The sequence below is a fragment of the Brassica napus genome, chromosome C4 (assembly GCF_020379485.1).
Source record: "Brassica napus cultivar Da-Ae chromosome C4, Da-Ae, whole genome shotgun sequence".
Classification (NCBI taxonomy): domain Eukaryota; kingdom Viridiplantae; phylum Streptophyta; class Magnoliopsida; order Brassicales; family Brassicaceae; genus Brassica; species Brassica napus.
The window spans coordinates 2,023,936-2,039,648 of NC_063447.1; the positions used below are offsets into that span (position 1 = coordinate 2,023,936).

Below are 15,713 nucleotides of genomic sequence, written 5' to 3' on the forward strand. Positions count from 1 at the left end.
AAAATTAAGTTATCGTTTTTCTTCTTAATATGTTTTCAAATATATATTATACTCTAATAAAAAAATTTATAAGGACATACATTTTTATATTCACTTCAGGCCCCACTAAACCTTCGCACGGCACTGGCACTGCCAAGAGGCTAGACGTTTCTCATTCACATGGAACTCCAAAGTTGACCAACAAAGGTTATATACCAAATTCCAAGCTAGGAACCACACCTGCAAAGCCCGATCATCACCAAGACAGTACACCAAAATAAACCCACCAACTAAACTCTACTCCACCTTCAACTGAAACTATCATAACACACTGAATCAAAGCAGGCTGCATCATAACTACCAAGAGGCTAGACGTTTCCCATACCTCCAAAAAAAAAATATTCTTCAGTTACAAAGAAAATAATATAATTACACAATCCGCGCGTAGCGCGGACCCGGACCTAGTACATTTAATAGTGGTTAGTCCACTAATTTAGGCAATATATGAAGTTTTATTTAATTAATTGTTTAATAATTAGAGAGGATGCTCATGTACCATGAAAAAATATTTAGAATATATTAAGACAAATGTAGAATGTGGTTAGAAAACTGTAAACAACAATAAAGAGTGTAATCTTCATTTTATAGAGCATTTACCGACAACCCGATTTCGTAGGAATGTTAACCTTTAGATTATGAGAAAAAATCAAAAATATGACAAACTTGTTTTATTGCATAGTTGTATACTGCACTGACAAATGTTGATGGTCAAAAAGGTTTGAAATATATTTTTTTGTCTGTTTCTCTAGAGAATAAATATTTTATAACAGTTAGTCCACTGATTTAAGTAGTATAAAAAGTTTTATAAAATTAATTGTTAAAATGTTTGAGGGATGTCTATCTACCGTGAAAGGTAGTTTAGCATAAATTAATGTATAATGTGGTTAGAATTTTTAAACAACACTAAAAGGTGTAAACTTCAATATATAGAGCATTTACTGAAAAACTAAATTTCGTAGGGGGTTAACCTTCTGATTTTGATAGAAAATCAAAAATATAAAAATCTTGATTTATGGAATAGTTGCATCCTAAAGTGAGATATGATGATTCTCAAAGAGGTTTAGAATCTTTATAGATTCCGTTTCTCTAGAGAATAGAGATTTCATGTTAGTCTATTGATTTAGATAATATATGTTGTTTATTAAATTAATAGTTAAAAAATTAAAGACAATACTCATGCACCATGAAAGAGAGTTTATAATACATTAATACAAATTTATAATTTCGTTAGAAATTTTTGAACAATACTAAACAGAGAAAATTTCATTATATAGAGCATTTACCGAAAATCAAATTTCGTATGGGTCTTAACATTCAGATTTTGAGAAAAATTCAAAAATTATGACAATTTTGTTTTATTGCATAATTTCATCCTGCACTGACATAGGAAGATGGTCAAAAAGGTTTGAAATCTTTTTGTGTGTCTGTTTCTCTAGAGAATACATATTTTATAGTGGTTATTCGACTGATTTGAGCAGTATTTTGAATTTTATTAAATTAATTGCTAAAATTTTGAGCAATTGTTTATGTACCATAAAAGAGAGTTTAGAATAAATTAATACAAATGTATAATGTGGTTAGAAATTTTTATACAACACTGAAGAGTGTAAACTTCAATATATAGAGCACTTACCGAAAAACTTAATTTCGTAGGGGTTAAACCTTCATATTTTGAGAAAAAATCAGAAATATGACAATCTTTCTTTATGGAATAGTTACATCCTGAAGTTACATAGGATGGTCAAAGAGGTTTAGAATATTTTTTGTGTCCGTTTTTCTATAGAATAGAGATGTCATAGTGGTTATTAAACTAATTGTTAAAAAACTAAAGATAATACTCTTGTACCTTGAAAGAGAGTTTAGAATACATTAATACAAATGCATAATGTGGTTAGAAATTTATAAACAACACTGAAATGTGCTAACTTCATTATATAAGGAATTTACCGAAAACTGAATTTCGTTGGGGTTAAGCTTCAGATTTTGAGAAGAAAAAAAAAACAAAAAATATGACAATCTTGTTTTGTTGAATAAGTTCATCCTGAACTCAAATAGGATGATGGTTAAAGAGTTTTAAATCTTTGTTGTGTCCATATCTCTAGAGAATATATATTTTATAGTGGTTAGTCCCCTGATTTAAGCAATATATAAAGTTTTATTAAATTAATTGTTAACAAATTAGAGCGATGTCTATATACCAGGAAAGAAGGTTTATCATGCACTATTAAGAATTTAGAATGTGGTTAGAAAATATTAAGCAACACTAAAGGGTGTAAACATCCATATATAGACCATTTACCGGAAAAACTTAATTTCGTAGGAGTTAACCTTCAGATTTTGAGAAAAAATCAAAAATATGAAAAAATTTCTTTATTGCATAGTTGCATCTTTCACAGACATAGGGTTATAGTCAAAGATGTTTGGAATCTTTTTGTACTCGTTTCTTTAGAGAATAGACATTTCATAGTTGTTAGTCCACTAATTTAAGCAATATATGAAGTTTTATTAAATTAATTGTTTAATAATTAGATAGGATACTCATGTACCATGAAAAGGTATTTAGAATATAATAAGACAAATGTAGAATGTGGTTAGAAAACTGTAAACAACAATAAATAGTGTAAACTTCATTTATAGAGCAGTTAACAACTCAATTTCGTAGGAGTGTTAACCTTTAGATTTTGAAATAATTTTTTGTGTCCGTTTCTCTAGAGAATATATATTTTATAGTGGTTATTCTACTGATTTAAGTAGTATATTGAATTTTATTAAATTAATTGTTAAAAATTGGAGCGATGTTTATGTACCGTAAAAGAGAGTTTAGAATAAATTAATACAAATGTAGAATGTGTCTAGAAAATTATAAGCAACACTAAAGAGCGTAAACTTCGATATATAGAGCACTTACCGAAAAACTAAATTTCATAGAGGTTAACCTTCAGATTTTGATAAAAAATTCAAAAATATGACAATCTTGCTTTATGGAATAGTTGCATCCTGAAGTTACATAGGATGATGGTCAAAGAGGTTTAGAATATTTTTTGTGTCCGTTTTTCTATAGAATAGAGATGTCATAGTGGTTAGTCCACTCATTTGGGCAATATATGAAGTTTTATTAAACTAATAGTTAAACAATTAAAGACAATACTCATGTACCTTGAAAGAGAGTTCAGAATACATTAATACAAATACATAATGTGGTTAGAAATTTTCAAACAACACTAAAATGTGCTAACTTCATTATATAAGGAAGTTACCGAAAACTCCATTTCGTTGTGGTTAACCTTCAGATTTTGAGAAAAAACAAAAAATATGACAATCTTGTTTTATTGAATAAATGCATCATGAACTCAAATAGGATGATGGATAAAGAGTTTCTAAATCTTTGTTGTGTCCATTTCTCTAGAGGATATATATTTTATAGTGGCTAGTCTCCTGATTTAAGCAATATATCAAGTTTTATTAAATTAGTTGTTAAAAAATTAGAGCGATGTCTATATAGCATGAAAGAACGTTTATCATACATTATTACAAATTTGGAACGTGGTTATAAAATATTAAGCAACACTAAAGGGTGTAAACTTCCATAAATAGAGCATTTACCGAAAAAAACTCATTTTCGTAGGGGTTAAACCTTCAGATTTTGAGAAATAATTCTGAAGTGGTTAAACCTTCAGAATTCATTCACTAAACCTTCAGATTTTGAGAAAAAATCAAAATATGGAAATATTTCTTTATTGCATAGTTGCATATTTTACAAACATAAGATTATAGTCAAAGATGATTGGAATCTTTTTGTACCCGTTTCTTTAGAGAATAGACATTTCATAGTGGTAAGTCCTAGGCCTGGGCATTTTAACCTGGACCCGAAGACCCGAACCGACCCAAAAATACCCGACCCGGAACCGGACCGAAAATTTACAAGTACTTTTTGGGTCTAAATTTTTTTTACCCGAAAGAACAGGAACCGAAAAGAACCGACCCGAATAGACCCGGACCCGAAAAGAACCGACCCGAATAGACCCGACCCGATAAGAACCGATTTGTACCCGACTTAAAAATATGTATATCTAAAACTATGATGTTTTTGTGTTCAATTATATATATATTATTTTATGATTTAGTTTAAATATCTTTTGTTAACAACATTTGTTATTATTTTTTAATATTTTTAAGTAATATAAAGATTTAAAATGTAAAATTTAGAGTTTAAAAATGTTTTATTTAAATTATTAATAGTTTCATTTAACTTATTTTGTAAAATTTTAGATATATATGAAAAATATCAACTAAATTTGATGGACTTGGGTGTGTCATGTCCTTTTCATATCCTAAATAACCGAACCCGACCCGGACCCGATATGGACCCGAAAAATTACGGGTACTTTACGAGTATTTTAATTATAGACCCGAACCGACCCGGACCCGAGAAGAACCGACCCGAACCCGAACCGAAAATTTCTAAGTACCTATTGGTTCTAAATATTTAGGATCCAAAAAACTCAGACCCGAAAGGAACCGGACCGAACCCGACCCGAAGATCCGAACGCCCAAGCCTAGTTAGTCCAATAATTTAAGCAATATATGAAGTTTTATTAAATTAACTGTTTAATAATTTAATAGGATACTCATGTACCATGAAAAAGTATTTAGAATATATTAAGACAAATGTAGAATGTAGTTAGAAAACTATAAACAACAATAAAGAGTGTAAACTTCATTTTATAAAGCATTTACTCACAGCTCCATTTTGTAGGAGTGTTAACCTTTAGATTTTGAGAAAAAATTAAAAAATATGGCAAACTTGTTTTATTGCATAGTTGCATCCTGCATTGACAAATTATGATGATCAAAAAGGTTTGAAATATTTTTTGTGTCCGTTTCTCTAGAAAATAAATATTTTATAACAGTTAGTCCACTGATTTAAGCAGTATAAAAGTTTTATTAAATTAATTGTTAAAATATTTGAGGGATGTTTATGTACCGTGAAAGGTAGTTTAGCATAAATTAATGTATAATGTGGTTAGAAATTTTTAAACAACACTAAAAGAGTGTAAACTTCAATATATATAGAGCACTTACTTAAAAGCTAAATTTCGTAGGGGTTGTTAACCTTCAGATTTTGATAGAAAATCAAAAAAATGAAAATCTTGATTTATGGAATAGTTACATCCTAATGTGACATATGATGATGGTCAAAGAGGTTTGAAATATTTATTGCTTCTGATTCTTTAGAGAATAGAGATTTCATGTTAGTCCACTGATTTAAACAATATATGAAATTTTATTAAATTAACGGTTAAAAAGTTAAAGACAATACTCATGTACCATGAAAAAGAGTTTATAATACATTAATACAAATTTATAATTTGGTTAGAAATTTTTAAACAATACTAAACAGAGAAAATTTCATTATATAGAGCATTTACCGAAAATTAAATTTCGTATGGGTGTTAACATTCAGATTTTGAGAAAAATTCAAAAATTATGAAAATCTTGTTTTATTGCATAATTTCATCCTGCATTGACATAGGATGATGGTCAAAAATGTTTGAAATCTTTTTGTGTGTCTGTTTCTTTAGAGAATATATATTTTATAGTGGTTATTACACTGATTTAAGCAGTATATTGATTTTTATTAAATTAATTGTTAAAAATTAGAGCGATGTTTATGTAACATAAAAGAGAGTTTAGAATAAATTAATACAAATGTATAATGTGGCTTGAAATTTTTATACAACACTGAAGAGTGTAAACCAATTTTTTATGGGTGTTAACCTTCGGATTTTGAGAAAAAACAAAAATTATGGCAATCTTGTTTTATTGCATAATTGATTCATGCACTAACAAAGGATGATGATCAAAAATGTTTGAAATATTTTTTTGTGTCTGTTTCTCTAGAGAATTGATATTTATAGTGGTTAGTTGAATGATTTAAGCAGTATATAGATTTTTATTAAATTAATTGTTATAAAAATTAGAGCGATGTCTATTAATCATGCTTTTACTCCATAGATATTTACGAGTTGGTTCTTATCTTTTTTTAGTTAAAAGTTAAGAAACAGTTTCTTATATTCCACTAAATAATCCCGCCCTAAAAATCCCCATTTGTGGAAGGCCCCTTAGTCTAATGGTTTGACTAAGGGTTCATTAATGCTTCTACACCAGAATGTCAAACGCAAATACAGATTACGGAGAAAAAAGATTACAAGAGGTCTTCAGCATAGTGCATGGCGTATCATCGAACATAGATCTCATAGGATGGCTCGGAGCAATGCAGTCAGACGTATATTCTCATATGGTAGTAGAATTGTCGGCTGTAGAATCGTCTATGTAATATTTATCAGCGTTGTAACAGCATAATTAAGACGTTATATATATATATATATATATATATATACTCTTCAAGACTCGAAAATATATTCGAATATCCGAGAAACTAAAAAAACCTCTATATGCTCTTACTCCATAAAATTTATTGGGCTATTTGTAACGGCCCAATTAAACTGACTGACGCAGAAGAAAAAAAAAAACACTCTCACTCCATTTTCGTTTCTTTTCTTCTCCGGCGTATCAACAGTGATACCATTCGGCTACTTCTCTAATGCAACACCAAGTATCCTCCTTTCTCCGTCCACTATCATCAGACTCTTCAAACACCATAGCCACTCTATGCTCAAAGCGTAACTTCCGAGAAGCTTTCAATAGATTCGGACTCAACATCTTCTCAAACACATCTCTCTTCACCCCATTCATCAAATCATTACAATCCCTCCCGTCTACGAAACAGCTCCATTGCCTCCTCGTCGTCTCCGGATTCTCCTCAGACAAGTTCATATGCAACCACCTCATGACCCTCTACTCAAAGCTCGGAGCTTTCCCTTCCGCCGTCGCATTATACGATCGCATGAACAAGAAGCATTACATGTCATCTAACATACTAATCAACGGGTATGTACGTGATGGCGATTTGGTTAATGCGCGGAAGGTGTTCGATGAAATGTCTGAAAGAAAGGTCGCAACTTGGAACGCGGTGATCGCGGGTTTGATTCAGTACGAGTGTAACGAAGAGGGTTTAAGGTTGTTTAGAGAAATGCATAAATTAGGGTTTTCGCCTGATGAGTACACTCTCGGTAGTGTCTTTAGCGGATGCGCTGGGTTGCGGTCTGTGTTCATAGGTCAGCAGGCTCATGGCTATATGGTTAAGTACGGGCTTGAGTTGGATTCAGTAGTTAGCAGCTCGTTGGCTCATATGTATATGAGAAATGGGAAGTTGCGAGATGGGCAAAGTGTGATTAGGTCGATGCCTGTTCGTACTTTGGTTGCGTGGAACACACTCCTCTCAGGTTACGCTCAAGAGGGATGTCCTGAAACTGTTCTTTGTGAGTATAAGAAGATGAAAATCTCTGGTTATAGACCGGACCAGATCACTTTTGTAACTGTTCTTAGTTCATGTTCTGATTTAGCGATCAGAGGTCAAGGTCAGCAGGTTCACGCGGAAGCTGTTAAGATTGGAGCTAGCTCTGTTGTAGCTATGGTGAGTTCGTTGATCAGCATGTATTCGAAATGCGGGTGTCTTGAAGACGCGGCGAAAGCTTTCTCGGAACGTGGAGATGAGGATGAAGTGATGTGGAGCTCGATGATCTCTGCTTATGGGTTTCATGGACGAGGGGAAGAGGCTATCAAGCTGTTTAATACTATGGTGGAGGAGACAGAGATGGAGATCAACGAGGTCACGTTTCTGAACTTGCTTTACGCGTGTAGCCACTCTGGTTTGAGAGACAAAGGGCTTGAGTTGTTTGATACGATGGTTGAAAAGTACGGGTTCAGGCCCAGCTTGAGGCACTACACTTGTGTGGTGGACTTGCTCGGTCGAGCAGGGGATTTGGATCAAGCCGAGGCGAGGATAAGGTCCATGCCGATGAAACCAGACGCCGTTATATGGAAAACGTTACTGTCTGCGTGCAGCGTACACAAAAACGCAGAGACGGCGCAGAGAGCCTTCGAAGAGATTCTCAAGATTGACCCTAACGACTCTTCTTGTTACGTCCTGCTTGCAAACGTTCACGCCTCGGCTAAGCGATGGCGCGACGTCTCGGAGGTGAGGAAGTCAATGAGAGATAGGGACGTGAAGAAAGAGCCGGGAGTCAGCTGGTTTGAACACAAAGGTGAAGTGTATCGGTTTAAGATGGGAGATCGTTCTCAGTCTCAATCGAAAGAGATCTATTCGTACCTCAAAGAGCTGACTCTGGAGATGAAGGTGAAAGGATACAAGCCTGATACAGCTTCGGTGTTGCATGATATGGATGACGAGGAGAAAGAGTCAGACCTTGTGCAGCACAGCGAAAAGCTAGCGGTTGCGTATGCGCTCATGGTGTTACCTGAAGGTGTGCCCATTAGAATAATCAAGAACTTGCGGGTTTGCGGAGATTGCCATGTTGCTTTCAAGTATATATCGGTGATCAAAAACAGAGAGATCACGTTGAGAGATGGTAGTAGATTCCATCATTTCGTTAACGGGAAGTGTTCTTGCGGTGATTATTGGTAACTTGGGGGTAGCAGTAAGACAAAGGTTGTGAACGTTTTAGTCACATGACTAAGATTCTTTACACTGCAGATTCTTGTTATTATTCATAAGTACCATGTTGTTAGTCATCTGAGGTTACATCATTTGTAATTTTGACAGATTGTGTGATTGCTCCATTTGTAATAACCCTCATCGAAAGAGAAACGGTTCATACTTTTGATAATTCTATTCAACACTACACTATGGGTAAGATTGGTTTCACCGCTACCACCCGCGGTGTTTTGAAACAATCACTCAAGCCGGTTCAAACCGCTCTAAACCTCATAAATTCAAAAGCTGGTCAAAGCTGGCATTTGCAATTACGGGCGGTAGTGGGAGGATACAAAAATTTTCTTTAAAAATAATCAATATAAATACAAAAATATTCAATAAAATTTTTAAATTAAAATTATAAAAATACTAAAATATATGTATTATATTTTAATAATATTATAAAATTTTAAAATAAAAATATTTTCTATAACTTTTAAAAATTTAAAACTATAACTTTCTAAATCTAATTTTTATATTTATTATAATATTATGATTTTTGATATTTTTATAATTATATAAAATGTAAATATTATTAATTTATTATTTAACCGTTGATGCATTTGATATAGTTAATCAGTCATAAATATCCCGCAAACTCACCAATTTCTAACCACAGAACCAGTAGTACAAATCTCTTAAAACCGCTAGAAACCGCAACCACCCGCATCCGCAAACTCTTCAACAACAGCCGCTGCGTTTAAACTAGGCCCTGTAACATTGCGACTTTACATGTGTTATAAACTAAGAGTATTGTCATATACTGATTAGTGACCACTCCTTTTTTTTTGGAACAATATCAATTTCGTAAATAAGAAGATGAAATTAGAAAAAAAGAAAAAAAAAAAGATGAAATTAGCCTTTGAGAGAAAACAAAGCGGTCAAACATCACTAACGAATATTACGAATATATCATCTGATAGATCATAAAACTATTTAGAATGATGATACATTGATGATGGTGCCAAGACAATGACCTCCTGATTAAATACCCTCCACAAATATTCCAAACTCTATCGTAACTTTTTCACCACTGTATTTTTACCAAAAAAGTAAATTTGTATTGCAGGGAACATTTTAGATATTAGCTAGCATATAAATGCAACGGCACGATTCACAGTGGGTGTCTACGCTCGTTCACTTGGTCTATGAACTCCATCATCTGGTTGATAGTACGCGATTTAATCCTTTGGAAACTTAAAATATTTGTTTATTAGTCCAGAATTATCATATATTTTTTTCTCACGCTTTACTTTCAATTGCACAAATCATTTTTGATAGGTTATCTATTTTTTAATTACTCCAACTTAAGCCTATTTAATTTTAGAATTTCTTCGGAAAAATAAATACACGTTAATAATATAGACAATCAGAAATCATTTCATATACACTGCCACATATTACAAAAAAGAATGTTGTAATAATATTAATAACTATTAATCTACAGTACTTTCCACACTCTCTTTTTACGTATATAAAACTAGGACAGAACCCACCGAAAGCTCCACAAACTCCATTAAAAACAAAAAGAAGGCGGCGCAAAGGAAAGAACTAAAAAGATGCAACCAGAGAGTTCAGATCAGATGTTGTACTCATTCCTCTCTGGAAACCAAATCTCCGGAGGTGGGTACTGCGGCTCAGACGACTACTTGTCGACTATGCAGAGCTTATGCGGGTCATCTTCGTCTACGTCCTCTTACTACCCACTAGCGATCTCTGGCATCGGAGAAACGATGGCTCAAGACAGAGCTCTTGCTGCTTTGAGGAATCACAAAGAAGCTGAGCGAAGAAGAAGAGAGAGAATCAATTCTCATCTCAACAAGCTGCGTAACGTACTCTCTTGCAACTCCAAGGTATTATAAAGTTTTATATACACTACTAACACTCCTTCATGTGGTATGTATATCCCCATATATATACACATATGCTTACATCTTATCAATTTTTAAAAATGTTTGAAATGGGTATACTAGGGTTTTGCATCTTTAGAATTTTCTTATGTTCCATTCGATTTTGTTTTCGCTGATGAATACTAGTTTTTCTTAACTAAGAAAACAATACTAGTTTTTAATTGATATATTGTTACAGGATTAAAATACATACTAATACTCTTTCTTACTAACACACATGTTTTTTATCAAAGATGATCCTTAGTTCTCATTATATATTCATTGATCAATTTTCACTGCATGTATGCATAGTCATATTAGTTATTTAAAACTTGCAAATAGTGAGAAGGTTTAGAAGACGAGGAAAAAAAAACAAAAAGCTTCATGGCCTTTTCTGAATCTTGTTGGAATAGTATATCACTTTTTGGGAAAGTTGTCAAGCTTTATTCAGTTAAATTGTTATGATATGAATCAAATTTCAACTTCTTGATCCAAAACTCAGAAAAGCCTTTTTTCTAAAGATTTCATGTGTTCCATTTCAGACTGATAAAGCCACACTACTCGCCAAAGTGGTTCAACGAGTCAAAGAACTTAAACAACAAACCCTAGAGATATCCGAATCCGACCAAACTCTTTTACCTTCAGAGACCGACGAGATTAGCGTTCTACACTATGGAGACTATTCAAATGACGGTCATATAATATTCAAAGCCTCTCTATGCTGTGACGACAGATCAGATCTCTTGCCTGACCTTATGGAGATACTTAAGTCTCTTCACATGAAGACTCTTCGAGCTGAGATGGTTACTCTTGGTGGTCGGACAAGAAGTGTTCTTGTTGTAGCTGCCGACAAAGAGATGCACGGCGTCGAGTCTGTGCATTTTTTACAGAATGCTCTCAAGTCGCTGCTCGAGCGGTCGAGCAAGTTACTGATGGAACGTAGTTCTGGTGGAGAACGGTCAAAACGCCGTCGTGCGCTGGATCAAATCATAATGGTGTGAGATGATGAGAGTACACTAAAAGGTCTTTAATTTATTTTTATATAGGGTATCATCATAATTAACTTGGTTATAAGTACCAAAACCTTTTTTATTGTTCCTACTTTATGATATGCTCTATGGTTTAGTTATAAGCGTGGGAGTGTAAGCAAATGTTGCAAGTAGGTTTGGTGTGTTCTTTTTTCTTATCCTATTTCAAGAAGAAGATTATATATAATATATAAAGTATATTTTCCTGCTATTTTTCTATACTTACTCTCAATTATGTTTGAGTCGTTGGTGTGAGGACTTCTAGGTTTTTGAGATTGTGAGGATATTTGTCGACATAGAAAAATCTAATTAGTAATAGTTGTGATTGGTAGTGAAGTACAAAAGAAACAATACTTCCACATATTACACTACATATGTGAATTTATACAACAAGTACATGGTGAATAGAGATCTATATGTTTGCATGCAGTTTCAAAGCGACCCTTATGTCACCTTTGTCCCCAAATGAATCCAGTCTCTCCTCCCTTTATTTGTTCATGTCTTACTAAATGTGTACATGTGACCACATTTTCTAGACCGAAGAATATAAGCAGGTTTTGATTTCTTTTTCATATTTATATATAAGAAGTAGCACGTCTTCAAAAATAAATGAGTATTTAGTCTACTTCTATATATAACATGAGATTTTGACGAACTGAAACACTTTTAGTTCAGATTTATAAAGAATTAATTACTAATATTTAGTCTCGACTTTTTGGATTATATGGAAAAAGCGTACACATACGCATAACACAAGTATATACTACTGTATATGCTTGAGCTCTTACTCGAGTGGTAAAGACTGCTTAGCTCACTTCTTTAATTTGGTCTTAAAATTAGTGTTAGCTCCTATGGAAAATATATACAATATGGACAAGACAAAAAGATGTTAGATATTCGAATCGAAAGCCTCCCGGATTACATTCTTTAATCAAGTACGTATATATAGAAGACAACATGTATAAATACCTGGGATTATATAATATATACACATATATGTTATCTCCCATAATATGAACATTTGTTACATAGCATGAACATTAGTATTGCTCCCAGAAAAGGTTATCTAATACATGAGTTATTGTTGCTCAAAAAAAAATACATGAGTTATTTGTTTTAGATAGTTGTGGGTGAATGACCTAAATGGTAGTTTTACACACACCGATACTCATATATATATGTTATCTCCCATAACATGAATTTTTTACTAATATCATTTGTATTGCTCCACAAAAGGTTGATATAGTACATGAGTGATCATTTGCTTAGATAGCTGTGGATGAATAGCCTAAATTGTATATTCACACACCGATACTCAATACTCGTGTTCGTATATATAGTGGTTTAGTGGTTGAAAATCTCATGAAGATATATTTGGATACTCATGCACATATAATGGTTCAATAGTTTGAACAACTTTGAAGATATATATACACTAGGATAAATAAGAAAAAAAAAAGAAACTACACGTTTTGTATTTCGAAATAGGACATATGAATCAATTAACTCAATAACAAACTTATAAGTAGAAATCATTTCATTGTGATATAGTGGATATTTAATTCATTTTGAATTTGATTATAAGAATAAGAATTCGAGTTTGAGTAATAGATTTTTTTTCATAGATTTTTTTTTGCTTTATTGGTTGTTTTATTCTGGTCTGGTTAAGTTTGAGTGATAAAATAGCCGTTTGTTGCAAAAAAAAAAATAATAATAAGAATTCGAGTTTTTCTAACGGGGTTTTCAACTATTGGTTGGTTATTATTATGTCTTTAAATGAGAAATGCCCCAAAATTTTGAGTTTTGGTTTGAGATCTCCTAATCATCGAAAACAGCTTTAGTGAATTATTATGAGTTGTATAACATGAATAGGATGAGAATGTGTGGATTAAAGATTTAAAGAAAGGAGAAGCGTGAGAAAAGGGGACTGACAAAAGGAAGGAGAATTGATGGGCCATTGGCTCTATGAGACAAAAAAGACCGACCCTTCTCATCACTCTCCCTTTTTCCCTTTTCTCTCTTTTTCTTATAATTGTTTCTTAGTTTTCTGGAGAATTTAATAAAGTATATTGAAGAAAACTAAGAAGAAGAAGAAACAAAAGGTGGAGAAAGTTTGTCCATGGAGCGTGATGGTTTTGGGGCAGCTCGTGTCCCCTCTATACTTAACCTCTCGACCAAAAAGTATAGAAGTCTTCATAGCTTTGGCGCTATTTTTATTATTAAAGTTAAATTTGTAATTCATCTCAATTAATAGTAAAACAACCTTCAAGTTTTTAAAAACCCTGTTAACATTTATGGGTATTGTGACAAAATTAATCATGAATCATTAACCTCACACGTTAGTGTCTCATCGTGTGAACATGTGAGTCCCCCCTTTCTTATCTTACCACACTATTTTGACCATCCTATTTCGTTTTTGAATATTACTACTATTTTGTGTGTTTGCTTTATTTTATTTACAATTCACAAACAAGCAAATATGAGTTGTCATACTACACGTCAAATATGTGTTTTTCTTTTTGTTTTCATGTGATCTTGCTGTCTGTCTTGTTCAGGTTTTCTTGTCTATCGACCCGCAGAAATGTTGGAACCTTTTCACGTACTACAGGGTTTACCGGGAATTTCCTAAAATGCTGAAGTAGCAACCTCAGCGTAATATTCGGTATCGTTTTAATGCAGAAATTGGTTTTCTTTTGACACAAATGTTTTAGAAAGCTTTTTCAGAAATGAACTATAACTAGTTCATTCGACTTGTAAAACAAATTGAGTTGTTATATTCGTGAATATATCACACTTAAGCTTTGAGTTTTTAATTATTTAAGCAGTTAGTATGTCAGAACATGTAGTCATGCTCAACACTTCTAAATAGACGACTGACTGATCTAACGTAAATCTTTTATACGACTGATTTGAATTTTATCTAAGTCTAAATCTATATTGACTATGAACATATATAACCTTTAAATTTTATCTAAATGTTATTGAAATTGATAGATATTTTAAAATAAAACCATTAGTTAAATTATACACTATGAAACATCACAATGTTTAAATTACACCCACATCTATACATTGTACCTGCGTATAAACTTGTTTTATATATGCGTGACTACTTTATCTAGAATACGTAACATGTCTCTTCAAAACTTTTGATAACTAAAAATTGAATCATGTATATATGCAACCATACTTTTTAAGATATGTTTAGGGTTTCGTACGAGATTTACTACTTAAAAACTCAACTCTTGAGAGTGAGACAATCAATCACTCTCGATTTTTAAAATTGCACGTATAAGTGCAGTGCCAGCCCTTAATATTTATTTCCAGACCGGAAGCAATAAAAAACAAGGCCTATTGGCTATTACTATGGAGAGACTCTAAATAATTCACCTTTAATAAAAAGGGATATGTAAAAAATGTATGCACAACAGCACAAGGAGAAATGCTAGTGTAGATTCTGTACCCCCATCTCTATTTTGGTTTTCACTAACCACTAGGCTACTTAGGGTTCTTTGGAAATTTTTGGCCGATAATTTTCTTAAATTAATAAAGGCCTGGAGCCTGAGGTTCCATTGCTTCCCCTGAGGGCTGCCTCTGTATAAATGAAATGAACAAACTGTTCCTCTTTTCAATACCAAACTCTTGAATGGATTGATAGTGAAGACAAATAAGAAAAAAGAAGAGAATAATAGAGGATTGAAGCCCATCTAAAAAGACTTGGACCCCTCTTCTTACGGTTTCCCGAGAAAGGCCCAAATTAGAGTTGAGTAGCGCAGTCCACTGTGACGGTGACTCTGACATGACAACTCGATAACACTTTGAGTTACAACACCATGTCTCTACGCTAAGCCTATGCCGTACGTCAAAGGCACCAACGCTGCTACCCCATATAATTAATCATTTTATACCATTTCTTTGTGTTAAAAAAAAATTACCATATCTTACAAAACTCCAAGTAATTCACGGGAATGTCACTTTATAAAATTGGACGGGACCAAAACTGAATCGAAACTTACGCCTTTTTAATTTTTGTGATAATTCTCTGATTATATTTTGTAGATGCAACAAAAACCTAGTGAATACAATTAAGAAAAGGATTTAGTTTAGAAATGACATACATAGATTGAAATTAGAAATGCA

At 32.8% G+C, this 15,713-nt stretch overlaps 2 protein-coding genes across 2 annotated transcripts; both read left to right on the forward strand.

The window, feature by feature from the left end:
* The first annotated feature begins 6,523 nt into the window (after positions 1 to 6,523).
* Positions 6,524 to 8,781, forward strand: LOC106391837 (pentatricopeptide repeat-containing protein At2g41080-like). The gene has a single exon (XM_013832559.3). The coding sequence runs from the start codon at positions 6,644 to 6,646 to the stop codon at positions 8,585 to 8,587; it is 1,944 nt and encodes a 647-aa protein (XP_013688013.1). The 5' UTR covers positions 6,524 to 6,643; the 3' UTR covers positions 8,588 to 8,781.
* A 1,350-nt stretch (positions 8,782 to 10,131) lies between these two features.
* Positions 10,132 to 11,784, forward strand: LOC106394605 (transcription factor bHLH106). The gene is made up of 2 exons (XM_013835171.3): positions 10,132 to 10,509; positions 11,088 to 11,784. Exons 1-2 carry the CDS (start codon positions 10,216 to 10,218, stop codon positions 11,544 to 11,546), a joined length of 753 nt encoding a protein of 250 aa, XP_013690625.2. The 5' UTR covers positions 10,132 to 10,215; the 3' UTR covers positions 11,547 to 11,784.
* The last annotated feature ends 3,929 nt before the right edge of the window (positions 11,785 to 15,713 follow it).